Below are 27,883 nucleotides of genomic sequence, written 5' to 3' on the forward strand. Positions count from 1 at the left end.
TCAAATAAATAAAGAAGACAACCAAAGAACGTGCGATATATGTTGTTGAAGGGAAAAAGTTAATAGAGCAGCTGCCACTCTGGTGCCCGCGCTCTCCCCCTGCAGACGTCCTGCGGGTCTTCGGAGACACAGAGGAGTGTCCCCGTTGTGCAGCCAGGTCCTGCCCGGAGTGGGCACTGGGCTGGGTGGCGGCGTCCGCCTCAGCCGCTTGCCGCGGACAAGCGAGCACACCCGGCAGCGAGGCTGTCCTCCGCGCGGGGGCTGCGCAGGGAGAAGCAAAGAGTGCTTGTAGAGGAAGCGGGCCGCCCAAGTCGGGATCTTTGGACCCAAACGCTCGGGAAGATCAAACCCGGGCGTGGCCGGACTCCCGGCGGGTGAATGGGCGTGGCTTGGTGCTGTGTGGGGCGGGGCGGGGAGGGGCGAGGGAGAGGCGGGGTGGAGGCGTGGCGAATCTAGGGGCGGAGTGGGGCGCTGTGTGGGGCGGGGCGTGGGCCAAGATGGGGCGGGGCGTAGGGCAGGCGGGGACGACGATTCCCAGGATGGGGCGGGGCGGGGCGGGGCGTGGGAAAGGACGGGGCGGGTCGGACAATGCGCGGGGCGGGGCGGGGCCGGCGACGTGGCAGGCGCAGGGCCTTGCGTCGCAGGCAGCCATCTTGGAGGCGGGGAAGCGCGCGGGGAGTTCTCGTCTGCATCTTCCTTGTCTGCTGCTACCAGCGGTGCTACACCCCGACTTCCCTGTCCCGCGCTGTGTAGACGCTGTGCAGGCGCTCGCCCGGGACTCCAGGTGAACGTCCTCCTGGCGCGGCGCGGGGACAAGGCAGGTGCTGGCTGGGCCCGGAGGGGTGCAGTCCCTGCAAGGTGGGCGGGCCGGCCGGCGTGCGGGGCGCCGAGGCCGTTCCGGGCCGCAGGTAGCCAGGTCCGGGCGGCGGCGGGCTGGGGTGCGCTCGGCCGGGCGAGCAGCCCCCGCCGCTGGCCGGGGTCCCTGCTCCCGGCCGGTGGCCGTGGCCGTGTGGCCCCACCTTCGGCGCGCTTGCGGCGAGTGCCCGCGGACCTTAGCCCGGCCCCGTCCGGCCTGGGGACGTGGCAGAGCCGCAGGGAGCCGCCGCGGGAGAGCCAGCCCTGACGAGGCCCCCGTCGGAGCCCGGCCGGCCTCTGGGTGCTCTCGGTGTCTTTGTTCGGAGTCGGGACCTGCCTCAGGCTCCTCGGCTGGACAGCCCGGCTCCCAGGCTGGCATCACCCACTGGCTGGGTGCCGCTCGCCGCTCAGCGCGGTCGTCCCGAGGGACGGCTGTCCGCTCTGCCCCCCTGACCTGTTTCTGCATCCCAGCCCCGTGCAGCTTGTTGAATTCCCTGAACACCGATGCGAGTCTGTCTGGGGTCGGATGAGAACGCACAGCCGAGCCTCCAGCCCTGGTGGTGGAGGCACCGTGCATCCGCGGTACTAACCGCTCTTCGTGCTGTGGAGGTTAGCGTGGGCCCAGTGTAGCGTTTCTTTCGAGGAGGAGCAGGGCCTGGCCGGAGGCCGAGGACTGTTTCGAGGGCATTTCCATCCCATCGCTCACGTTGGTGCAGTAGTACCGTCTCTGCTGAGCCTTGAGCCCTACACTCTTGACATACTCTGACGCTTCAGTGTTGTTTTGGCGTAATAGGTAATTTTTTAGTAGGAGGTGTTATGTTTATGCATGCAAAATTTACCTAGATGGGGCCGCCGCTGTGGCGGAGCGGGTGGAGTGTCGGCATCCCTTTGGGGCGCCGGTTCTAGTCCCAGCTGCTCCTCTTCCGACCCAGCTCTCTGCTATGGCCTGGGGAGGCAGTAGAAGATGGCCCAAGTCCTTGGGCCCCTGAACTCACGTGGGAGACCCGGAGGAAGCTCCTGGCTTCAGATCGGCACAGCTCAGGCCCTTGTGCCCAACTGGGGAGTGAACCAGAGGATGGAAGCCCCCCCCCCCTCCTTCCCTCCCTCTCCCTCTCTTCCCTCTCCCTCTCCCTCTCCCTCTCTTCCCTCTCCCTCTCCCTCTTCTCTCTCTCTGTAACTCTGACTTTCAAGTAAAATAAAATAAATCTTTAAAAAAAATGTACTTCGGCATTATCTTGAAGCCAGTTCTCAGAAGCTTTGAAAGGTGAAAGGAATTGATCGCTGATCTCAGGTTGTGGCTTTTTCTTCATTCTGCAGGTTCTTCGGCGAGGCATTTGCTAAGGGTGGGGATCAGGTTATCCACTAGCTGTTGTAAGATTGGGTAATGTCTGTGAATTACCCATAACAGATGAGATGAAGACAGGTGGCTTTGGTGGACGGTGGTGTAGGCCCTGGCGGGCTCTCTGAGTCAGGTGTTCTGCCTTTGGCTTACAGGTACTTAACAGCAGGATGTAGCCTCCCTGGACCCTGCTAGCATCCTTCCTTCACGTTTACAGCCTGTTTGAAAGCTGTGTGCACCCTGTGTAACCCGCGCTGCCCTCTCAGCAGGTTCTCTGGTTTGGAAAACCCCTTGCATCCTGCAGGTTGTAGGACCCTGTTTGGCTTCTCTGCACCTGTGGTCCCATCCCCCTCTTCCCTGGAAGCACTGTTCTTTCAACACCGCCTTCTGCTGGGTGTCTTCCTTTCTTTCCGCTCATCTCATTCTCCGCAAGATCACCTCCTGTCTGAAGCACTGGTTTTCAGTCATTTTCCCTCTTCTGGGTTAGTCTCTTCTCAGATAATCCCATTTCAGGACTGACTTTATTTTTTTTTTATGATTTATTTATTTATTTGAAAGAGTTACACAGAGAGAGGAGAGGCAGAGAGAGAGAGAGAGAGAGAGAGAGTGAGAGAGAGAAACCTTCTATCCACTGGTTCACTCCCCAATTGACAGCAATGGCTGGAGATGTGTTGGTCCAAAGCCAGGAGCCAGGAGCTTCCTCCGGTTCTCCCATGCGGGTGCAGGGGTCCAAGGACTTGGGCCATCTTCCACTGCTTTCCCAGGCCATCACAGAAAGCTGGATTGGAAGAGGAGCAGCCGGGACTTGAACTGGCACCCATATGGGATGCTGGTGCTTCAGACCAGGGCGTTAACCCGGTGTGCCACAGCGCCAGCCCCATGACTGGGTTTAGAGACTGTTAGAACACCGATGGCACCCACAATGGCGTGGTTTCTGAGCTCCGTGTGAGTCAGTGTATTTGAAGGATCTTAAACTTAGCCTGTCAGGAAGTTGATCTGCTTTTCCAGAGAAAGGCAGCATCGAGCAGTACTGGTTCTTGCCTGTTCCCTCTCTAGTGAGTGCAGGTCATGCCTCTCCCCTCCGTGTCTCCTATCCTGGCAGTCTCTGAGTTTGGCCACCTGACTTCTTCATCTCCACTGTCACCACCATTGTCTAGCCTTGACACTGTTGATGTCTGGAGCCAGATAACTCCGGTGGGTGGGGTGTGCGTGTATCTGCCAGATGGCAGTTGTACCCCTCTAGTTGTGACGACTAAAAAATGTCTGCGTGTTTTTCCAGGAGAGTCCTGGTGAGCATAGCCACTCCTGCCCTTTATGTGTTTGCTTAGTCCAGGTTGTTGCCACCTCCTCTTTGGGCTACTTCTGTCAATGTCCTTACGCTCTCACTGTGTCTGCTTTTGCTGCCCAGTGACACAGTCTACACACTTAGGTCAAAGCAGTATTTTTTTGTTTTGTTTTTATAGAGGCCGTTCTTTAAAGCTTTTTAAATAGAGAGAAATCCATCCATCATCTGCTGGTTTGCTCGCCAGATACCTGCAAAGCCTGGGCTGCGCTAGGCCAAAGCTAGGAGCCAGGAACTCAATCCAAGGCTCCCATGTGAGTAGCAGGGACCCTACTTGCATGGTTTCCTGCTGCCTTCCAGGATACACGTTAGCAGGAATGCTGGAGTCGGGAGAGGAGCCAGGACGCCCACCCAGGCACTCTGATGTGGGCTTCAGACATCCTGACTGGCGTGGTAACCGCTAGGTCAAGTGCCTGCCCCAAAGGAATCGTTTCAGAACACAGACACGGTTTACCAGTAAGTGGAATCAGCCTCAGGGTCCGTCAGCGGTGAATGAAGAAACTGACAGAACGGTGCAGTGGACTGCTATGATTCCACAATAAGAAGGAACCACCATTGGTGCATTCAGCAACTTAGATTGATCTGAGGGTCGTTATACTGAGTGAAAAAGGGCAGTCTCAGAGGTGGCCTGTGCTGTGATCTGTTTCTGTTTCATATATGGAATCAATATGAGGAGGTTGCCAGTGGTGCAAATGTGTGGCAAAGGAGTGGGGGAAATTTCTCTGGAGTGATGGAGGAATTCTACATCCTGATTGTGGTGGTTGTACAGGTCTGTGGGTAAGATGAAACCTCATGGAACTGTATACACACACACACACACACACACACACACACATATGCTTCCTGATTGTGGTGGTTATATAGGTCTGTGGGTATGATGAAACCTCATAGAACTACACACACACACGTCCTGATTGTGTGGTAGTTACACAGGTCTGTGGGTATGATGAAACCTCACAGAACTGTGTATATACACACACACACGTCCTGATTGTGTAGTTATACAGGTCTGTGGGGATAACAAAACCTCACAGAACTGTGTACACACACACACGCTTCCTGATTGTATGGTAGTTACACAGGTCTGTGGGTATGATGAAACCTCACAGAACTGTGTACACACACACACATACACACACACGTCCTGATTGTGTAGTTATACAGGTCTGTGGATATGATGAAACCTCACAGAACTGTACACACAACACACACACACACGCTTCCTGATTATGTGGTAGTTACACAGGTCTGTGGGTATGATGAAACCCCATAGAACTGTACACACATACACACACACGCTTCCTGATTGTGTAGTAGATACACAGGTCTGTGGGTATGATGAAACCTCACAGAACTGTGTATACACACACATACACACACACGTCCTGGTTTTATGGTAGTTACACAGGTCTGTGGGTATGATGAAACCTCATAGAACTGTACACACACTCACACGGTCTGATTGTGTGGTAGTTAGGTCTGTGGGTATGATGAAACTTCATAGAACTGTGCACACACAAACACATGTCCTGATTATGTGGTGATTATACAGGTCTATGTGTATGACAGAACCTCATAGAAATGTATACATACATACACACATGTCCTGATTGTGTGGTAGTTATATAGGTCTGTGCACATGGTGAAACTAGAACTGTACACACATGCGCATGTCCTGATTGTGTGGTGGTTTACAAGTATGTGTATGATGAAGCCTCATAGAACTGTGTGTGCACATGCATGTTATGATTTTGGGGTGGTTTTACAGGTCTGTGTATATGGTGAAACCTCATGGAACTCTACACACACAAATACAGTTCATGGAACTGTGTACACACACACACAGGTGAATAGTTAATAGTCAGATAGCAGTGGTTTGGATCATTATACTGCAATGTGTACGATGCTCTTACTGAGAGAGGTCGGGCCTAGAGTACTCAGGAGGTGTAGTATTTTTGAATCTTAAGAGTCTAAAATCTCATAATAGTTAAACAGAAGATGAATGTGTCACTCTCAGCTTGAATACACCCCAGAACTTTCTGTTCTTAAGAAACCCAGCTTCTTGCCCCGACTTACAAAGGCCTGGGAGAGCTGGGCTCCTCCTGCCCATCTCTGTTCCTTGCCACCTGAGTGTGCTTGGATGCGTCTTGCTGCTTCTGACCTTCGGGGCTTTGCACCTGGTGCGTTCACTCTGGCCCCTGCCTCCCTTATCCTCTGCCTGTGGCTAATTAAGTTGTGCTTCTCCTTCAGATCTCAGCCAGCTGTGACTTTCTGGGAGCTCTTTCCTGACCGCCAAGCCGAAATCAGTCCTGTTGAGCCGAGCTCTTCCCTCAGAGGGTGTGATTGGGGCTGCGCTGCCTTGTGCACGGGTGTTATTTGATTGTTTCCTGTGCTGGAGTGTGAGAGTTCTGTTTGTTGTTACCCCCTATTATGTTTGCAGCAGCACCAGGATAGAGTTTGGCCAGCGGTTGACCTTTACTGAGCATTTGTTAGATGAGTTCATACCGCAGAAACGAATTCGCCAAATTAGAAATTGGAGTTATACTTGAGATGAACTGGAAAATCTGCAGTTTTTAAGGAAGTTGTCCTGTGTTTTGTCATCCGTTATCATCGGTTCGGACCCTGCTGTCCAGCGGCATTTGTTCTGTAGTTAAGGTTTCTGAAACCTGAGACGTATCATTTAGCTGTTCCTGGGTGTGCTTTAAAATACGAACTGGGAGAACTGGGAATCAATGCATGTATCAAGTCAAGCACGTTTTATTGTTGTGTTACATGGAGAAGCTCACATGTAAAAGGTTATGAGGGAAGAGAGTTTCAAAAATACATTAAATATTTTGTTTACTTTTAAATATAATAACAAGTCTAGACAGAGCTTTAACATAAACTCATCTGGCAGAAATCACAGTAGTAATTTCCTATTTGAAATACATGGATAACTAATATTATAGTTAACAAAATTATTTCCCATTTATAAAGTGTGAATATGGAAATATCACAGACTGCTTACATATTAAATATTCTACTTGACTGGTAGGATCTTTGACAAATGAATCGTCTAGAAATAAATTGCAATATAAGCAGTAAAGCAAACATTTGTTTCTTTATGATGATTTTTTAATTGTTCTTTATACAGGCTTTAAAAATGCACTTTTTGTAACTATAATATTTATGACATTTTGATATTTTTGCAGTACATTGTAATTAAGGAAAAATGATGGAAGAGAGTGGAATAGAGACAACACCACCTGGGACTCCTCCCCCGAACCCTGCGGGCCTGGTTACCACTGCTGTGTCTCCCAGCCCAGTTCCTTTAGGTACTGCAGTTGTCTTAACATCTGTGTGTTTGCAGCAGAGTGAGATGCTGGGCATGCATGTTCTCCAACTTTTCGGATCTTTGTCGGGATGGAGGGAAATAGTCTTTTTCGTCTAAAGAATAAAAACAAATAGTGTTTTTGTTTAAGTCGAAAAATGTGTTTTGCTTTAGGTAGACTTTTATTCCTTATATTCATATTGACTGTACATCTTCTGTCTCTTACCACAACAGAATATCTAAAAGTCCTGTGCTAGGTTTGTTCTGTCTTGTGATTTGATTAACCTTTTTCAGCCTTAGATTTTATATTCACACCAGGGATGAAAAATGGCTTTATTTTATTAAAAACATACTGAAACAAATAAGCCAACAACTAAGATCTACTTGATGAACAGGGTCATAATTTAAGTTCATGTAGCTGTTTCCTTGTAGGAGTCATTTGCACCCAACCATATTTACTGCATATTTTAAATTAAACATTTATAGTTGTTCCTGGGGATGTGGCCTGTTCATTTTTTAAAATTTGTGAGAACAAAATCACGAGAAAACTAAGTAAAGAGCATCTCCGATATTTTCCTCACGTCCTCTCTCTTGTTTGTTCTAGCTGCGACCAGTTCTTTTCCCTCTGCGAACGTGTCCACTCTGGAGTCCTTGCCGCCGCACGCCTACTCGACCCCTCAGCCGTCCCTGGCGCCCGTCAGGCCCTCGGCACCCTTACCTTTTGTGCCTCCTTCCCCGGTTCCGTCTGTCCCCCCACTAGGGACTTCAGTGCCACCTCCTGTGTCCTCGGCGCCTGCTGCTGCCTTCAGTCATGCTCCTCCGTTCCACTTCCCACCTTCAGCGTCTGCTCCCAGTGCCCTTCTACCCGCCCCCGCTCCGGGTCCGCCTACATCAGGGTTTTCTGTTGGTGCGACGTACGACATTACGAGGGGCCACGCCGGCAGAGCCCCGCAGACGCCCCTCATGCCGTCCTTCTCCGCACCTCCGGTGACAGGTAATTCTCACTCGTGAGGAAACACGGCACTCCAGGTAGTGTTGCGTCTTTAAAAGCGGACAGCGTTTTTGAGGTGTAATGTGCCTATCATACAGTCCATCCGTTTAAAGTGTATCGCTTAGGGTGGGCATTGGCTGGCGGCTAAGGTGCCACATGAGAAGCCTGTGTTCCGTGTCGGAGTGCTGGGTGTGAGTCCTGCCACAGTTCCAACTCCAGCTTCCCGCTGTTGTGGACTTGGGAGGCAGAGGTCATGGCACAAGTATTTGGGAGTCTGTCACTCACGTGGGGCACCTGACGGGATTCTGGGCTCCTGGCTCAGCCTCAGCTGTTACAGGTATTTAGAGAGAACCAGTGGATGAAAGATCTCTCTCTCTCTCTCCATCTCCCTGCCTTTCAAATAAAATAAAGATTGGAAAAAATACTATGCATAATTCAGTAATTGTCTATTTACAGAGTTGTGCATCCATTACCCTAGTCACTTTTTTGAGAAGGCTTATTTCATTATTCATTTTATTTATTTATTTGAGAGAGAGAGAACACACACTCCCACTTGATACGTTTCCTGCTGCCTCTTAATGGTGTGCAGTAGTGGGAAACTGGGATGGAGCGTGGAGCCAGGACTTGAACCCAACACTCCTATTACGCCCTACTTTGCCTGATCCTCATAGCCCTAAGCAACCACTGATCTACTTTCTGTCTGGATTGGCTTATTCTGGGCACTTCATACAAAAGGAATCATGTGATCTCCGATAACTGACATCTTAGAGTATTTTCAGACTTTGTCCACTTGTAGAGTGTGCCAGCACTTCATTCCTTTGCATGGCTAAATAATATTCCAGGGTATGAATAGATCATGCTGTATCTGTTGAACAGTCGGTCTTGGTTCATTCCACTTTTTCGTGGTTTGGATAGTGCTGCTTCATATACCTGTGGGCAGGTCTGTGTGTGGATGTGTTTCCATTTCTCTTCAGTATATACTTGGGCCTGGAATTACTGACTTCTATGCTACTCCTATGCTACTTGAAGACTGCCCAACTTTTCCAAAGCAGGTGCACCATTTTACTTTCTCATTAGCGATGTGCGGTGGTCCTGTTATTTTTATTTGTTAAAAGTTTTGTATGTAGGGCCGGCACCATGGCTCACTTGGCTAATCCTCCGCCTGTGGTACCGGCACCCCGGGTTCTAGTCCCGGTTGGGGCGCCAGTTCTGTCCTGGTTGCTCCTCTTCCAGTCCAGCTCTCTGCTGTATCCCGGGAGTGCAGTGGAGGATGGCCCAAGTGCTCGGGCCCTGCACCTGCATGGAAGACCAGGAGGAGGCACCTGGCTCCTGGCTTTGGATCAGTGCAGCGCGCTGGCCATAGCAGCCATTTAGGGGGTGAACTAATGGAAGGAAGACCTTTTTCTCTGTTTCTCCCACTGTCTAACTCTGTCTGTTAAAGAAAAAAAACCAAACTTTGTATATAATTAGCATGGGAGGTATCAGAAAAAACTCCAGCATTTTGTCCTAACATCTGTACACTTATAAATGGCAAGGTGAAGTCTGAGTGTTTTTCAAAGCTTTGCTTAAAAAATTGTCAAGGCTGACTAGTGTCATTTACCCAAGTGTGCCAAGACTTGGTGATCCTGGGTCAGTTACTTCTATTATATTCTTTTTTTTAAGATTTATTTATTCAAAAAGCAGAGTTACAGAAAGAGAAATGGAGTGACAGAGAGTAGTCTTCCATCTGCTGGTTCTCTCTCCAAATTGCCACAGCAGCTGGAGCTGGGCCAGTCCAAAGCCAAAAGCCAGGAGCTTCTTCTGGGTCTCCCACGTGGGTGCAGGGGTCCAAGTACTTGGGCCGCCCTCCATTGCTTTCCCAGGCACATTAGCAGGGAGCCAGATCAGAAGAGAAGCAGCCGGGACTTGAACCTGTTCATATGGGATGCTGGAGCTGCAGGCAGTGGCTTTCCTGCTGTGCTGCAAGTTTGGCCCCATTTCCACTTTCTGCTTATCTGGAATGGTTATTGGAAACCAGTTGTCAAAACTTCATCTCACCATCTCCTTCCTGTTGTTTCTTATGTTAGGGAACAGAGACAACTTTGTTGCAATTTTTATGAATTTAATTGTGCTTACCTACCTTTACACATAAAATACATTGAGAGTACAAGTTTTGCATCCCTGTCTTAGTATATGTGAATGTAGGTCATCCTTTTATATGATGAGTTTGGCTGCTTCATATTTTTGTAGATTAAAGAGATTAGAGGGGTTGCTGTCCACATTCAGCTGCTGAATGGGACAGACATGATGAACTCCTTGATGTAGATGTTTTTGTCAATCTTTAAAACCCTTGATGTAAGCTTGTATTAAAGAAAATGAATTTCTTCTTTGGAATTCTATTTAATTTGCATTTTGTACAAGCCTGGGTGATTCTTTGAGTTTATAACTTAATCTTGAAATGCCTCAGTATAGGTTACATTATTAAGGCTGTTAAGCCACTCATCTTGTTTTATGTCATCTTTTGATAGGACAAAGTTTATAGAATAAATTACACATATTAAAATTTTTACCACTGACTAGGTATTTTGCCAACTCCCATTACTCAGCAAGCCAGTTTGACATCTGTGGCCCAGGGAACTGGAACCACATCAGCCATAACTTTCCCAGAGGAGCAAGAAGATCCTAGAATCAGTCAAGGCCAGGATGAAGCATCTGCTGGTGGAATCTGGGGTTTTATTAAGGTAAGAGGCATTTACTTTTAAAATTACTTTTGATTTTCAAAATACAAAATAGTGTAAGGAAAAAGTAAAAGTCCTTTTTATTTTCATTACCAGTTTCCCATGGTCTTTTGTCTGTGTATCTATGTAGATATACCTGTTCATTTAATAAAAAATCAAATTGCAAAAGTGACATGCAGACATTATTTGGTGGGTTTTTTTGGGAGGGCTGGGGGATGCACCTAGCAGATACCGTGAACATCTTCTCAGTCATAAAATATTGTTCAGAATGGTATGCTGTTTTAATGGCTACAGTGCTGTGTATGCTGTCACATTTTTATGTGTTTTACTTTGCAAATGTGTTGTTTTCTAGTTTTTAAAAATTGTGGTTGAGAAACAGAAATTAATTGTATTGTGCACAGCAGGATGTTTAGAAATTATGTGTTGTCCAGTGTTGAATTGAACTACTTAACATATGCATTACCTCACATACTTAGATATTGTTGTAGGAAAACTTAAAATCTGTACTCTCAGTGATTTCCAGGAATACAATATGTTATTAATTATAATTGCCTTATGGTGCAGTAGATCTCTCTGAATTACAATTGTTATCCCCAAAACTGTGATGGGAGCTCTTGTATGTAAATGTTTACAGGCATCTCTGTTTCATCAGGATTAATTATTATGGTGATGGTGTTCTTAGAGTGAGTGAGTATATATTAATTTGTTTCCTGCAGGGTGTGGCTGGGAATCCTATGGTGAAATCTGTGCTTGATAAGACGAAGCATTCGGTTGAAAGTATGATTACAACGCTGGACCCTGGCATGGCTCCATATATCAGTACGTGCACGAGTTAGATCAGTGTGTGCTGTAGTCTTTTCATGTATGTGTCAGTGTCAGCCTGGCATTGTAACTCTCATTTCTGATGATCATGTGGTCAGTAGAAATTCTTCTTAGATTCTTGCACTACGTTATCAGTCTGGTATTTGTTGCTATTAATTCATCTTTTTCTGAATTACCGTAAAAATTTTGAAAACTCAATGAACTTTGGAAGAGTAAAAACAATATGAATTATTAGAATACTTAATGACTTTAATCGTTAGTTTTTTAAATTTTTGTTGTTGTTTACTTGAAAGGCAGAGGTAGAGAGAGAGAGAGAGAGAGAGAGAGATCTTCCATCTACTGGTTTGCTCTCCAAATGGCTGCCACAGCCGAGGCTGGGCCAGGCCAAAGCCAGGACTCTGGCACTCCGTCTTCTGCTGCTGCCCTCTCAGGCACGTTAGCAGGGACTGGATTGGAAGTGGAGCAGCTGGGACTTGAACCAGAGCTCAGAAGCGATCCTGGATTTGTAGACATTAGCTTTACCCGCTACACCACAACACTGGCCCTGCCTTTGATTGTAAATGGAAGTTGGGGTTGATTCATGTGGCTTTTACTTTTTATTCACTGTTGACATTTGAAGCAATACCTTGTTTATGCTTCTTTTGATGTTTATCGTGTTATGCTTAATTCAGGAGTAATGTTTGAGAGGACCTTAGTCTAGCGATGACTTCTAGCTGATCCCTGGGTTTGCCGGGGTAGCTGTCTTAACTGCTTTTGGAATTGAAATTTTTTCTTGGTGTTTTCAGAATCTGGAGGTGAACTGGATATCGTTGTGACCTCAAACAAAGAAGTGAAAGTCGCTGCCGTCCGCGACGCCTTCCAGGAGGTCTTTGGCTTGGCTGTGGTTGTAGGGGAAGCTGGACAGTCCAACATCGCCCCACAGCCCGTGGGCTACGCAGCGGGACTGAAGGTAGGCGTGGGGCCCGGTGTGGGACGTTCAGACTGGAACCGAAGGTTTTCCCAGTCGTGCTAACGGTCTTGTGGTCTCTGTGCACTAAGGGGTGTTTGTATGACAGGGAATGGTCAGCCTTGCTTCTAGTTAGAGGGTTTGTAGTATGATGTAAATAGGGGGGAGTTTTCATTTACAGAAATCTAAGTTAGATTTTGGTTATTAGGGCAGGAAAACAAACACCCAGAGAGCTTAAAAGGAGAGTGGTTTGTCCTAAAACAGATCTTCATCCGTTCTTCACATGCTAATCTGTTACAGAAAGGGAATAGCCTTTGAATTCATAAGCTTTTATCACCACTCTTACTAATATTTGAGGTTCAGGACTTGTGCTCTCTCTGTGCTTGGCTTTTTTTTCTTTGTTTCCTTAAGAAACGAAAGTACAGGAAGCTCCAAGCATGTCTTGGGTCTTTGCTCCGCCGCACTCACTGCCTGTGTGCTTCCTCTCACAGCAGAGCTCCGAGAGTTGCGGGCACTTTTCCGTATTCCTCTCTCCACCTCCCTGGGCCCTCCCGTCCAGCCAGACCCTGGCTCCCAGTGTTCCGCCAGCGACGCCCATCCTGGCGGACCCCTCAGTGGCTTTCGAGACCGTTTTCCTTCCTCCTCTCAGTCTTTCTCCGGTTGCTTCCAGGATCCCACACTTTGGAGTTTCCCTGCTTCTCCCGTTGGCTTCCAGGATCCCACACTTCGGTGTTTCCCTGCTTCTCCGGTTGGCTTCCAGGATCCCACACTTTGGAGTTTCCCTGCTTCACTGCGGGCTTGCTCCTTCTGGGCTTCCCTTGCTGCTTCCCGCTCGTCTGCCCAGCTCCTGCCGATCTCCTGGGTCCTCTCATCTGTTCCAGGCTGTTAAATGCCGTCCGCTGTGTGCTGCTGTCTCCACCTGACGTCGCTTGTAAACCCTTGACTCGCGTAACACTTACCTCTTGGTCAGCGTTGCAGTATGTCACAGTCTTTGAATGTTGTGTTTGAATATCTCAGACAGAACATATCTAGCACTGAACCATGCTTTTCCCTGCAGCCTGCCCTACCCAGCCTCCTCCGTCTCGTCTGAGGGCAGCGCTGACCTTTGTTTTCTCAGGCCAGAAGCCTGGAGCCATCCCTGACTCCCCTCATTACGTGTTTCTAACCCAGGAAGAGATTCTGCCTGCAGGATGGACAGTTCTTACTTTACATCATAGTTAGGTTTCTCTCTCTCTTTTTTTAAAGATTTATTTATTTTACTTGAAAATCAGAGTTACACAGAGAGAGGAGAGGCAACGAGAGAGAGAGAGAGAGAGAGAGAGGTATTCCATCAGCTGGTTCACTCCCCAGGTAGCCGCAACGGCCGGAGCTATGCCGATCAGAAGCCAGGAGCCAGGAGTTTCCTCCGGGTCTTCCACGTGGGTGCATCTTCTACTGCTTTCCCAGGCCACAGCAGAGAGCTGGACAGGAAGTAGAGCAGCCGGGTCTAGAACTGGTGCCCATATGGGATGCCGGTGCTTCAGGCTGGGGTGTTAACCTGCTGTGCCACAGTGCTGTCCCCCATAGGTTCTGCGAGGTCACTGCAGACCCTGAATTTGTGAAAACCAAACCATTACTCCCAGAGTAAAAACATGGTTAGGCCCATCTAGGTCTCTGGTGACATTTTTACCTGTCGCTCCCCCTCTTCGCGGAGGAACGACACAGGACCCTGCGCTGTTCTTTCGTCTGCTCGGCCCTCCCCGGGTTTGCTGCTGGTTCTTCCCGGGTTGGCTGCCGTCCCTTCCACCTCTGTGGAAGGGCGGTTCCCCCTGCCACTTTCCCCACTTCCGCGGGGGAGCAGCACACCGCCGGCCGGCTCTCTCGGGGGCTGCACAGGTGTTCCTTCAGATAGATGTTCCTGGTGCATGTTGTCTCTCTCCTCCTTTATAGTCCTCTTCCACCAATCCCAACTCTGCTACCCACATGCCGAGCACGCTGCTCTCCTCCAATCAGGAGCAGCTCCTGCAGCTTGTCAAGTTGGTGAGAGGCAGCTGGGTAGAAGCTGTTTACTCCTCTCCCAGCGCCATATTGTGGGAGAGCAGATGCATAGAATAAGTCTTAATTCCAGTAACTTAGTCTAGTCTGAGTTGCTCCCCACATTTACCAAAGAGGCAACACGTCTCAGTGTTTCATGTCTGCCTCTGTGTGTGTGTGTGTGTGTGTGTGTATTTAACTCCTCTGCTGCCGCTCTGAAGCACACATGTCTTCTCTAGGAGGTGTGTCTCCACAGCGTCTTGTGTTTAGGAGCCCTAGACAGCCCTTGAGTGAAGCATCCACGTCAAACTCAGGGAGCTGGAAGAGCAGCGCTGAGTAGACTGCGGAAGGCCGCCTGTGTGCAGTACACAAGCTGAACAAGGGGCCAGGCTGTGGCCTCGTTGAGCCTCAGGCAGAATTGACGTCTAGCTCTGTGCTTGTCTCGGTCAGATTCACCAATCCGGAATTCACAAGTAACGAAGATCATCTGGCTTTACAGAGAAGTGCATTCCGCTAGGACAGTGTTGTTTCACATAAAGGAATTTATAACAGCTCACCTTTACTGGGAGTGTCTGTGAGCTCCAGCCAGGCATTGTGTTTGTAATACAGGTAAAGCATTCGATGAGGTGATTGACATAGTGTACTTCATTGGGAAAATAGTCCATTGAACTGATTGTAGGTAGTCACTAAACGTAAACCCTTATTGCTATTTGCTATTAGATCCTTTTTATTTATTTTAAAAAATATTTAACCTCGTCTACTTGAAAGATAAACCAACAGAGAGGGAGGGAAACAAAAGAGAGATTTTGCATCTGCTAGTTCATTCCCCAGATGCCTACAACGGCCAGGGGTGGGCCAGGGGGAAGCCAGGAGTGAGGAACTTCACTGGGGGCTCCCATGTGGGTGGCAGGGCCTGAACACTTGCACCATCGTCTGCTGCCTCCCAGGCTGCACCAACAGGAAGCTAGATTGGATGCCGAGTAGGCGGGACTCAGACCATGCTGGCACTCTGGGAATGGGATGCGGATGACCCAAGTGGTGGCTTCACCTGCTGCACCACAGCGCTCACCCCTAGATGAGTGTCCAGTCTACCAGACAGTGCTGTATGAATTTGATGTGCTTTTCCAGGTATTTTTAATACCTTAAATGGAATGTGAAGCTGTTTTCACACACATGTGTACATACACACAAAGCTCTTCTGAATTTGGAGCATTTGGCAACAGTGAGGCGGTGTAGACGTATTACGTACAAGATGAATTGAGGTACACGTTTCCTGCCTTTTAGCTTGTCATGGTAGCCTGTGCTTTCCCATAGAGCAGTGCTGCCAAAGCTCGTGCGTTTTGAAATGTTTCTCATCCCTGGGGCTTTCCCTCGCATCTGCCTCCCCAAGTCCGTGTCCTGTAAGGTTGCTGTGCTGGCGTTTGGTCTTAGTAAAATTCAGCAGAGCTAACTGGTGGCTGTCGAGTTTAATCAGGGTCATCTAGAAATAAAAAATTAGTATGATAGATGAATAAAATAAATATGCAAAAAAAAAATGAGTCAGTCATGCACAAGGTAAATCGTGTTTGGATGATTTTTATTTGAAAGAGTAGAACAAAACATAGATTGAAATTTTAAAAATTTCAGCAGTGTTTTTGCAAAATGGAAAACTGGGAAGGAAGTGTTTTCAGAACTTAGTTTTTGAGGGTAACCTGAGGGAAATCGTAAGATACGAATAGGTTATTGTACAAAGACGCTGGAGAGCGTCCTTGCGGTTAGAGACTAAAGCAGGGACTTTGTAAATCGTGACTCATGTCAGCATGATGTGGGGCTCGTGTTCATGTTACTGTTTAGAAAGGGTGGAAAGTAACTTACTGGTTTAATTCTCTAGTAAAGGCTGCGTAAATTTGAGAGGTTAGAACTTGGAATTGTTTATTTGGAGTTAGGATTTGTGGCTTTCAGGGTCAGGGAGAGGGTCTGGGTAAGGGTGGTGGAGACAGGCGGGCAGAGCGAGCCTGCAGTGCTGTGGTTTCAGTTACTGGGAAAGGTGACTGAGTGCTCCGGTGAGAGTCACCAGGACCATGGACAGAGGGGGAACGTGAAGCATGTTTTAGAGGATGATATTTACATTAACTTTGAAGAGAAGGACAAAGTTCATTAAGTTTTTTCAGTGCCAATGAAAATGAGTTGAGATAACTGGCCATTTCGAGAACCTGCTTTATTATGGTGATTCTTAAAATTCAGACTTTCAGTATTTTGTTAGATTGGGTGTGGTAGATTGTTGTGTAGGAGAGATTCATTAGGGGTATCGGGGCCAGTGTTGTGTAGTGGTAAAGCACGCCCTGTGACACCAGCATCCCATACAGGCACTGATTTGTGTCTCGGCTGCTCCGCTTTCTATCCAGCTCCCCGCTAATGGCCTGGGAAAAGCAGCAGAAGATGGCCCAGTGTTTGGGCCCCTAAAGCCACGTGGGAGATCTGGATGAAACACCTGGCACAGTGCTGGCTGTTGTGGCCATCTGGGGAGTGAACCAGCAGATGAAAGATCTCTCTGTCTCTCCATCTCTGTAACTCTGACTTTGAAATAAATAAGTAAATCTTTAAAAAAATTAGTTAGTATTGACCTGAAAAGGCTGATAGGGATTCTTTTCCTCAAGAAACACCTTTATTTGCAGGTCTTTATTGCTAGTTCAGTTTATGATTTTTTTAAAAAAGATTTATTTGACAGAATTACAGAGAGACAGGCGGGGTGGGGGGTCTTCCATTCACTGGTTCACTCCACAGATGGCCATAATAGCCCGAAGCTGTGCTGATCCGAAGCCAGGAGCCAGGAGCTTCTTCTGGTACTCCCACGTGGATGCAGGGGCCATAGACCACTGCTTTCCCAGGCCATAGCAGAGAGCTGGATCGGAAGGGGAGCAGCTGGGACTTGAGCCACTGCCCATACGGGATGCTGGCACTGCAGGTGGTGGCTTTACCTGCTACGCTACAGTGCCCGCCCCTTGTTTTATGATTTTCATAGCATATGCAGATTTGTTTTTATGGTTTATTTTTGTCCAAATTTAGACATGTGTGTTCTTTTTCCACAATCTTTAATAAAAGCTTGGAAGGTCTTAGAAATTTGACAGCTGTTTGCTTTTTTCAGAAACAGTAGAGGGCGCTAATGAGATGAAAAAAAATTACAGATCGTGGTATGATTCAGAAACAGTAGAGGGCGCTAATGAGAAAAAATAATGCAGATCACGGTATGAGAATTTTATCCTGTTTTTTTCCCCTCTCCCCATCAGATTTTTGAATTCCATGACTTTTCTGAACTAAATTTAATTTGTCCTTTAAACATGAAATTAAGTAAATAGTTCAGCCAAAATTCAAGTTAGGAAGTTTCTGAAACTTTTCTCATGCCCATTTTATTGGAAAGTCATTTTTATGGCTGTGGTTTTGTATCTTACATTCAACAAGTAAAAGCTAGTGAGTATCTACATGCATTTTGAAGATACGTAGCATTTAAGTTACTCATCAGAACCGAGTGGACAGCATAGGCTCTTGGGTGCGGTGTGAGTTCTGGGGGCCTGTCTGCTGCACTGCAGTTCTGAGACAGATATTTCATTGTCCTCCCTGCTGTTTCCTGATCCCTTATACTGCTAAGAAATACAACCCCATTCTCAGAACCGTGGGGAGTAGTAGTTACGGAGTGTCAGTTGACCCTGATACTATAGGGTCTGCATTTGTTCTTCCAAGAGAGGTCACATTTCATGGGTGTGGCACTTAGAGGAAAAGAGAAACCAAGTGGAGCCTCATCTTCCTTTTCTCTCCTGTATTCCATAAACCAAGGAAGAATTAAACTTATCTCCCTGCCTCTTCATTGTCTCTTCATTGGGTACCAATTAATTAAAGGTTTTGTGACTCCTCTAACATATAAAGCCCTGAGTACTATAGCATAATAAAAATGAGTGTGCATATTTTTTTCCATAATACACATATTCATGAATTTTTTTCCTTAAAGGTTTATTTTTATTTGAAAGGCAGAGTTAGAGACAGAGAGAGAGAGAGAGAGAGAATCTTCAATATACTGTGCACTTCCCTAATGGCTGTAGTGGGCAGGGTTGGGCACCAACGCTAGGAGCCAGGAGCTTCATCCAGGTCTCCCATGTGGGTGCAGGGGCCTAATCACTTGGGCCATCTTCTGCTGCTTTCCCAGGCACATAGCAGGGAGCTGGATCGGAAGCAGTACAGCTGGGACTGGGCCTGGTGCCCATATGGGGTGCTGCCAGCAGCTTTACCCACTATACCACAACACTGGCCCTCCATGAGCTTTTTGAAGATCCCTTATATGCATGCTTTTCAAAATTTTTTGTACCAGAATGCTTATCTTTTAATTGTTTTCCATGACGTTTTTGAAGTTTCCTCATATATTTTTTGCATAAATGTGTGCATGTATTACTTGTATAATCATTAATTAGTTTATTTAATGTTAAATATTTACTATTGTATTTGTTTCAAAGATTCATTTATTTATTTATTTGAAAGGCAGAGTTAGAGAGAGAGATATCTTCCATCTGCTGGTTCACTCCCCAACTGGCCAAAATGGCCAGGGCTGGTCCAGGCTGATGCCAGGGTCCTGGAATTCCATCTGAATCTCCCACGCGGGTGGCAGGGACTTAAGCAAGCACTGGGGCCGTCTTTGGCTCCTTTCCCAGGTGCATTAGCTGGGAGCTGGATTGGAAGTGGAGCAGCTGGTACTTGAACTGGTGCTCCGATCTGGGATGCCAGCATTGCGGGTAGCGGTGTAGCCCACTGTGTACAACACTGGACCCAGTGTTTACTGGTTTAGAAAAATGGTGTCTCACCCATGCTGTTGTTGTCTAGGGTGCCCAAGAGCGCATAGACAGCTTGCGTCGAACTGGAGTGATCCATGAGAAGCAGACTGCTGTGTCAGTGGAAAACTTCATCGCGGAGCTGCTGCCTGACAAGTAAGAGTCTTCGTTTTCTCTTGAAAGTAAAATGTAGTTGGATGTTGGGTTCACACTGAATGCCCACCAGGGAGTGTCTCCTGTTTTAAAGCCGGCACTTAACTAGCTGTCTGTCCTGTGTCTTAGCTGATGTCTGTATCCTGCTTCTTCTTTTAAATATAAATCAGAAATAGTTTCCTGCTTCCTAAGGTTGTGCTAAGAATCACAAGGTAAAAGCAGTGACTGTGAGGTGATACAGTGGCCCAGATATAAGTGACTGTGAAAGGCGGACACGGTCATTCAGATACTCGGGGTGCTGCAGGGCTGTGGGTAGGCCTCATGGCCATGGCTGGGTTTGATACTCAGTGACTATTCTCTTGTGGCTTTAGTTTAGAGAAACCTGCATATGGTATAATTAATTATCATTCCTGAAGGCTCTGTATTTTTGATAGTTGGGTCTTTAATGGGAAAAGGTTGTTGTATATGTTGAATTGATTTATATTAATATAACTTTCTTTTGTTGAAATCTTTTATACTTGCATTGCTATTTTGCTTGTTTTTCGCTGTTTAGTACTGAATAACAATGTATACTAGTGCTTTGTGGCTTTAGTATGGAAAATTGTTCTCCAGCTTGGCAGAGAAAATGAACAAGTTTAAATACATTTCTAGAAATGTAGGTAATTCTTGCTGAGAGGAAACATTGCATAAGATTTCGGTGGAGGTAAGTGCAGGTAGAGTGAGATGAAATTCGTGAATGATTAGTGCTTGAACTAGTAAAACTTGTATAGTAGAAATAAGTAGTTAGACTTTCTGGCGGGAGGAAAAGTTAAAGGTAGGTAAAAGGTGTTCTGGGGTTGCTGATTGTATCAGCGTGGCTGTAGGTTGTTGGATGGGAAATCAAGAAATGATGTGGGGGCAGGTTGTGAAGAACTTTGAATTCTAGCCGAAGACTTTCCAAAGATATTATTTGATGTTTTCCTTCTAGTTACGTTTTACTATTCATTTAATGGTTACCTTAAGCGTTCCAATGTACCTTTTTGTTGTATCATAACAAAATTTATAAGCATTTTTTTTTATTTCTTGTAATGTTGTCAAGCATCCTCTTTTTAAAATTTTTAATTTATTTGAAAGGCAGAGTTACATACAGAGAGGTTGGTTCACTCCCCAAATGGCCACAGAGGGCAGAGCTGGGCTGATCTGAAGGCAGGAGCCAGGAGCTTCTTCCCGGGTTCCCACACAGGTGCAGGGGCCCAAGGACTTAGTCCATCTTCTGCTGCTTTCCCAGGCCATAGCAGAGAGCTGGATCGGACATGGAACAGCCGGGACTCAAACCAGTGCCCATATGGGATGCTGGCACTGCAGGTGGCGGCTTTACTCGCCATGGCACAGTGCCAGTCTCTCATAGCCTTGCTTTTATGTGGGATAAAAATATAAAGTTAATCAATAGTATAACTTCCTATATCTTTTTTTTTTTTTTAAGGTTTATTTATTTATTTGAAAGGCATTTACAGAGAGGCAGAGGCAGAGAGAAAGAGGTGTCTTTCATTTGCTTGTTCATTCCCCAAATGGCCACAATATCTGGAGCTGCGCTGAACCAAAGCCAGGAGCTTCTTCCAGGTCTCCCATGTGGGTGCAGGGGTCCAAGGCCTTGGGCCATCCTCCGCTGCCTTCCAAGGCCATAGCAGAGAGCAGGGTAAGAAGAGGAGCAGCTGGGATTAGAACCAGCACCCATATGGGATGCTGGCACTGCAGGCCGTGGCTTTACCTGCTGTGCCACATCACCAACCACGTCAAGCATCTTAATTCTGCATGCATGTTACTTAATTAAAAAAAACAAAAAGATTTATTTATTTGAAAGCAGCATGACAGAGACAGAGAGAGACAGAGAGAGGGAGACAGACAGACAGACAGATGGAGAGATCTTGCATTCATTGGTTTAATACCCAAGTGCCTGCCATAGCCAGTGCTGGGCCAGGCTGAAGCCAGGAGCTAGGATCTCCATCTGACCTGGGTGTTAGAAATGCAGCTGGTCCAGGCAGATTAGGAAGATGCTAAATTGGTAGTGCTGAGCAGGTGATAGGGCAGTCCCAAGTGGCTTCGTAACCCGCTGCTCCACAGCATCCACTCCGCGTGTTTTCTTTTCTTTTCTTTCTTTCTTTTTCTTTTTCTTTTTCTTTTTTTTTTTTAATTTGACAGGTAGAATTATAGGCAGTGAGAGAGAGAGAGAAAGGTCTTCCTTCCATTGGTTCACCCCGCAAATGGGCACTATGGACGGCACCGTGCTGATCAGAAGCCAGGTGCTTCCTCCTGGTCTCCCGTGCAGGTGCAGGAGCCCAAACACTTGCATCCTCCACTGCCTTCCCGGGCCACAGCAGAGAGCTGGACTGGAAGAGGGGCAACCGGGACTAGAACCTGGCGCCCATACGAGATGCCGGTGCTACAGGCAGAGGATTAACCAAGTGTGCCATGGTGCCGGCCCCGCATGTTTTCAGCTCCTGACGTTTCACTGGTATTATTCTGTGCCGTCAGTATTCGTTTATGTTTACCCTTTGGAGTTCTTCCTGCACTTTTGTGTCTCTGGGACCATTTTCCTTCTTTTGGTACTGATGGCATGTAGTCACAGTCAGAGCCGTGCTAGGTCTGGGTTGTGCTCCGTGTCAGCCAAAGGTCTGTACTTCACCCCTGAAAGGGTCCCTCCCCATTCTGCAACCTAGTAGGACCTGGTAGGGGAGGCCTGATGATGGTTTCTGGTATGCATTGAGGAGGAGAGCTGCCAGAAAGGTTGTGATGCAGGGTGGGAAGACAAGACACAGGTGAGAAATCCAAGGTCCAAATACTTGTTTTGTGCTTTGGCACTTCTTTTTGCAGGCCTGAGAAGACAATGTTGGCCGGCGCCGCGTCTCACTAGGCTAATCCACCTGCAGTGCCGGTACCCTGGGTTCTAGTCCCAGTTGGGGCGCCGGTTCTGTCCTGGTTGCTCCTGTTCCAGTCCTGCTCTCTGCTGTGGCCCAGGAAGGCAGTGGAGGATGGCCCAAGTGCTTGGGTCCTGCACCTGCATGGGAGACCAGGAGGAAGCACCTGGCTCCTGGCTTCGGATCAGTGCAGCGCGCTGGCCATAGCAGCCATTTGGGGGGTGAACCAACGGAAGGAAGACCTTTCTCTCTGTCTCTCTCTCTCTCTCACTGTCTAATTCTGCCTGTCAAAAAAAAAAAAAAGGCAATGTCAAGGAAGCACATTTTACCACCAAGGCAAGGAAAGACTAATCCAGGAAAAATGAGAGAGGCAAAGGAGGAGCTCGCAGGTGTACTGCTAATGAGGAAGAGAGCGAGTGTAGGCCTCGCAGTTTCCAGCTGCTGCCTACGTTAGATAAGAAAAACCAGCACGATGCCCACTCTGCGGTGAGATTTCTTCTGCCTTGTGAAATCTGAGTATCTCGAAGCTGCAGTTCTTCTTGGGCCCTTTTCAAGTCAGTTGGCTTTCAGATTGGATTGGTGAGAGCCATCGTATTTACCGGCAACGTGGAGAGACTGGGGGTCCTGCATGACCGTCCTTGAACGTGATCAGCCTGGTTCCCACTCTTCCTTCTCCCGGTGGTGGTGGGGAGCTGGAAGCTGAGGGACAGTGGGAAGCGGGGAGGAGAACTGAACGCTTCCTTGGGCAGCTCCTAGTGTTGGAGATGGAAGGGTTGCTGGTCGGGATGACAGTGACTGCTGTTGTAGATGTATCTGAGTTGAAAGCTACAGCGTTCAGCAGCATGGTGGTCTTCAGGGGACCTTGGCTTCTGAGGTGTACTTGGAGGCACCTTAGAAGAGACTGCTCACACTTTCTGGACTCTGCTTGTAAACAATGCATTCCCAACAGCTTAGTCGGCTCGTTATACGTTACAGGCGTTTTTGTGCACAAAACATGCAAAATTATGCAAACTGAAATTTAACTTCGCAGGTGCGTGATCTTGACCGAGGAAGTGGTCATAACAGAATGTGAAATACTGATGGGTATACTAGATAAAATAGATGTCATTATTTAGCATTTTAATTGGAAGCTCAGTTAGTTTTAGGATATGAATACTGCAGATAGTACAAACTTCCATTTTAATATTCAGTTATGTAAATAGGAGCCTAACCCACTTTACACGGCCTTGTACTCCATCAGATCTACATATTATTAGAAATAGAGTCTCTGGTTATTTTCCCTTTCCAAATCCTGTGTGTGTTCAGCTTCTGATTTCAGGGCGCCTGGCTGGTTAGTTAACCTTTGGGGTGTTACAGTTGGCCTCTCCAAAGTCAATTTTAGAATGTACAACTGCATATTGTCTTAAATGGAAGATTTCTTTGATTTCGTGAGGCTGTTTTCACATTGACTCATTGTGAGTAATTCATGCAATGACAAGGATTTATCAGCAGTGGGGTGAGTGAGTGTTATTTCTTCTGAATGCACTTATTTTTTTTAATTTGCTGGTAACTTTGTTAGTTGGCATATTTGTGGTAGAATTGGCAATATAAAATTTCCAGTATTTTACAAGTGACATTTTAAATATAGTACTCAGGATAAGCTGTTTGCATCTGCAGTGAGTGTGAGTTTGTCTGTTGCATATTTATGTGCCATCCTCCCATCATCTCGCCCCATCTGAGCAGTAAAGTATAATTTCCACAGTAAGTTATTTATAGTTGGTTTCTTTGTGGTTATTCCTCATTTTTTTTCTCCTCATGGAGTTAAGCCAGCAGACTCATATCTGTTGATTGTATGTGTTATTCTGTTGCAAGTAGATTTTTAAAACGGCTCCTTTCTGAAATTTGCTAATGTCTTGCTGAATAGTAGTACTTGGTTTTTCTTTATGCCTGTTACTATAACTTTGGCAAGTACGAGTGTATAAACCACTTGGAACACACACATTCTCTTGCAGGTGGTTTGACATTGGCTGTTTGGTGGTTGAGGATCCTGTGCACGGCATTCATCTGGAAGCATTCACGCAGGCCACGCCAGTGCCTCTGGAATTTGTACAGCAGGTTGGTTCCTCCTTCGCTTACTCACTGTGCTCCAAAGAAACTAACATTTTCAGAATAAAAATGGGTAGTGGATAATACGTCCTGAACTTTGCTCCAGTCTTTTTCTTGAACAATATTTATTTATTTGAAAGGCAGAGTTATAGAGAGGGAGAGATGGAGAGAGACAGAGAGAGATCTTTTATCCTCTGATTCACTCCCCTAATGGCTGCTGTGGCTGAGATTGGATCAGGCTGAGACCAGCAGCATAGAACTCCATCCAGATCTCCCATGGGGGTGGCGTGGGCCCAAGTACTTGGGCGCATTATTGGGGAGCTGGACTGGAAGCGGAGCAGCTGGAACTCGACTTGGGGTTCATATGGTATGCCTGCACCAAAGGTGGTGGCTTAACCTGCTGCACCACAATGCTAGCCCCTGCTTCTGCCTTTTTTCTCTTAGCCTCTTTGCTTTGCTTTTCGATTTCCTGGTCCTTCCATGTTGTCTTGTTACTGCCCTGCTTTGCTTTTCCAACCATTGGAGGTAGATAATAAATGCATTATTTCATTGATCATTATTTTGCTCATGTTTTTGTTTTTATGGTTGTATTCCTTACCCCCATCTTTTGTTCACTCTCCCCTGTATGTCACATTTTTATTTTTACAATTTTGCTCCATTTTCTTTTTCTTAATCTTCTTTGTTAGTTGATTCTTCTGAGTAACAGGTCAGTATTTGGAAGCTTAGATGATAGGTATGTCTTTGGATTTACTGACTGAAAAGTGAACCTACTAGTGTACCTGTGTTGTGGGCTTGGTTGGGCCTACATTCTTATTCCAGGTTTTTACCTCTTACTTAGAGGAGCATTCTGAGTACAGGCACAAACACAGCAAAATGTTAACAGAGTGATAACAGTTTATTTACAAGGTGAGAAGAACACATAGGCACAAGTGGGCATTATTCATGGAGAGTGGGCCGGAAAAGGGAAATTAGATTGAGCCATACAAAGCTGCTGTCTTTGGTGATTAAAAAAGGTCAGATATTGTTAGTTTCTTGTGATTGAACATAATTAACTCAGTGAAGCATTGTAATGGAAGAGCTTCCTCTTTCAAAAAGCTACTCGTATTATGAGTCTTAAAAAAATAATCAAGAGACAGATGTGTGTCTTGCTACATAGAGTATCAAAAATAAAGGCAGAAAGTTTTCCAGTTCATTCTGTGAGCCTAGCTTAACACCAAAGGACATTATAGTCCAGTGTCATTTAATGCATCAGTGTCACTTAAATGTCCAAGTTGGGGTAAAATGAATAAATACAATCCAGAAATGTTAGCTACATTAGAAGCAGTAACCTTGAAGGATTTCAGTTCATGAACAGATTAAAGAGGAAAAAGGATGTCAGTGGACTTGGAGCTGTTTTCTGGAAATAATCTTAGTAATAACTGAGCTAATTGGGGTCAGAGGGTATGTGTGGCAGGTGCCGCGGCTCACTAGACTAATCCTCCGCCTTGTGGCGCTGGCACACTGGGTTCTAGTCCCGGTCGGGGCGCCGGATTCTGTCCCGGTTGCCCCTCTTCCAGGCCAGCCCTCTGCTGTGGCCAGGGAGTGCAGTGGAGGATGGCCCAAGTGCTTGGGCCCTGCACCCCATGGGAGACCAGGATAAGCACCTGGCTCCTGGCTTTGGATCAGCGCGGTGTGCCGGCCGCGGCGGCCATTGGAGAGTGAACCAAGGGCAAAGGAAGACCTTTCTCTCTGTCTCTCTGTCTCTCACTGTCCACTCTGCCTTTCAAAAAAAAAAAAAGAAGGGTATGTGTGTACTAGAAAACGTCAGCAAACTTCAGATGCGGTGGGAAATTTAGGAACTTGAGGATGCTGCTGCCCCGCCCCTGCCAGCGTTCACATCGCTGTGATGTGGGGCTGGCACATGCAGAGCAGAGCCCACCCCGGCTTGCGTCCTGTTTGTGTGACCAAGTGTGACTGACACACATTTTGTCAGTTGGCTTCTATGTGATAGTAGCTGCTTCTGTGCCATAGCAGAATTGAGCGGTGGTAGTTGAGGCTGTCTGGCCCACACAATCTCAAATATTTATTGTGTGGTCCTTTTCATTTTGCCAAGCCCCGTGCCAGATGGCTTGCTACTGTAAAAGGCCACTTTTTGTTTGACTATTAGGAATATATGCTGGCAAGAAAGAGACCTGATGCTTGCAGAGTGGAGTGGACCTGTACATACATGTGTTGAGGTTATCTGTGGCACACTGCTGTGTGGAGCACATGTAGTATGGTCTCGCTTCCTAGCAGGGGCACGTGTAGACACTGCCACATATGTGCTTTGAAAACATCACATGAGTACAGAAAGGAGGCTTGCAAAGATGCACAGCAGACTGCTAACAGTGATTAATCCAAAAGGGCATCATTTAAGTTCACGGTGCTTTACATTCTTTGTGAGTTTTTTTTGTCATGTGGTTTTAAAATTCAGAAGATAGTAAAAATGTGTGTATTGAATTTCCTTCTTTGAATAGGAGAGTCTTCCCTCCTTTTTTATCCAGCCTGAAATGTCTCGTATGTGTGTTTCTTTTATGGTTGGAATCTTTTTTTTTCTTAATTCAAAGAAATAGAAATGAACCCTTCAGGAAGTGTTTACTGAATGGGTTGAAGCTTTAACCTGCAGTTTCCCTCTTTCTGGTTCAGCTTTTGTGACCATAAAAGCTAATCCCAGCACTAACTTTAGCACTAGTCTTACTGTTGAATTGAAGTGACACTGGTAATAGAACTAGACGCTAAGCCATCTGACTTGGAGCTCTGATACTGGATGGAATTGTAGATGTGAGTTAGATTATATTTGAACAGAAAAGCACATGAAGATATTTCAAACAAGGCAGATGTGTGCAAGATTATTTTGTTTCTTTTATGGCCTTGTAACTTCAAACAGTTGGCTATGCAGCTGTGCTCCTCAGAGTCCATCATAATTTGTATTATAAGTAACCCAAGAGACTTTGAAATGTCACTTCCAGCAAAGCTGCCTGGCGTGCTCTTTTGCAGTGTACCGTAAGTGTAATCAGTTTCGTTTTTCCCACAGGCTCAGAGCCTGACTCCCCAGGACTACAATCTGAGGTGGTCGGGCCTTTTGGTGACAGTGGGTGAAGTCCTGGAAAAGAGTTTACTCAGCGTCAGTCGGACTGATTGGCACATGGCTTTCACCGGGGTGTCTCGTCGGCAGATGATCTACAGCGCAGCCAAGGCGGTCGCGGGCATGTATAAGCAGCGCCTGCCCCCTCGGACCGTGTGAGCGAGACCTGTCGGGGAGACTGAGACCTCCTCACTGGTACCTTCTGAAATTGAAAGCCTCAACGAATCCAGCTGTTTTGATAATTTTCCTGTAGCTGCAGTTTTGCTTTTTGTAGAAAGACATGGCGTTCTTTTAATCGGTAAAAAAAAACAGCATCCTTTTTGTAGTCATGTAATTTCACGTCATAGTTCTCAAAAAAGAAAATATACAAATATATTTATAGCACAATTTAATATACCAAATTTGTAAGGTGGAGATTCATGTGTAAAAACACTTAACCTCATGATATGTACTTGATTATTTTGTTGCTTAAAGAAGATGTGGTTCATTAAAGAAAATGTTTATTGATTATTCTTTAAAA

The 27,883-nt window shown here is 46.6% G+C and overlaps 1 protein-coding gene across 3 annotated transcripts; it reads left to right on the top strand.

Moving 5' to 3' along the window:
- The first annotated feature begins 583 nt into the window (after positions 1–583).
- Positions 584–27,883, top strand: PRRC1 (proline rich coiled-coil 1). 3 transcript variants are annotated; one of them, XM_051843376.2, is made up of 9 exons: positions 584–784; positions 6,728–6,850; positions 7,451–7,840; positions 10,397–10,557; positions 11,271–11,373; positions 12,162–12,325; positions 19,181–19,284; positions 24,167–24,269; positions 27,313–27,883. In XM_051843376.2, exons 2-9 carry the CDS (start codon positions 6,748–6,750, stop codon positions 27,520–27,522), a joined length of 1,338 nt encoding a protein of 445 aa, XP_051699336.1. In that variant the 5' UTR covers positions 584–784; positions 6,728–6,747; the 3' UTR covers positions 27,523–27,883. The 3 variants fall into 3 exon arrangements, with proteins under 3 accessions (XP_051699336.1, XP_051699337.1, XP_069931893.1); XM_051843377.2 differs by having other exon boundaries at positions 644–817; XM_070075792.1 differs by having other exon boundaries at positions 653–784; positions 3,658–6,850.

The sequence above is a fragment of the Oryctolagus cuniculus genome, chromosome 6 (genome assembly GCF_964237555.1).
Source record: "Oryctolagus cuniculus chromosome 6, mOryCun1.1, whole genome shotgun sequence".
Taxonomy (NCBI): Eukaryota; Metazoa; Chordata; class Mammalia; order Lagomorpha; family Leporidae; genus Oryctolagus; species Oryctolagus cuniculus.

Bases quoted from the DNA above. Each gene is read 5' to 3' on its own strand.
- PRRC1 (XM_051843376.2), top strand. From the start codon at position 6,748: ATGATGGAAGAGAGTGGAATAGAGACAACACCACCTGGGACTCCTCCC. The intron at 10,558-11,270 runs GTAAGAGGCATT...TGTTTCCTGCAG, and splicing joins GAATCTGGGGTTTTATTAAG to GGTGTGGCTGGGAATCCTAT. The intron at 19,285-24,166 runs GTAAGAGTCTTC...ATTCTCTTGCAG, and splicing joins GCGGAGCTGCTGCCTGACAA to GTGGTTTGACATTGGCTGTT.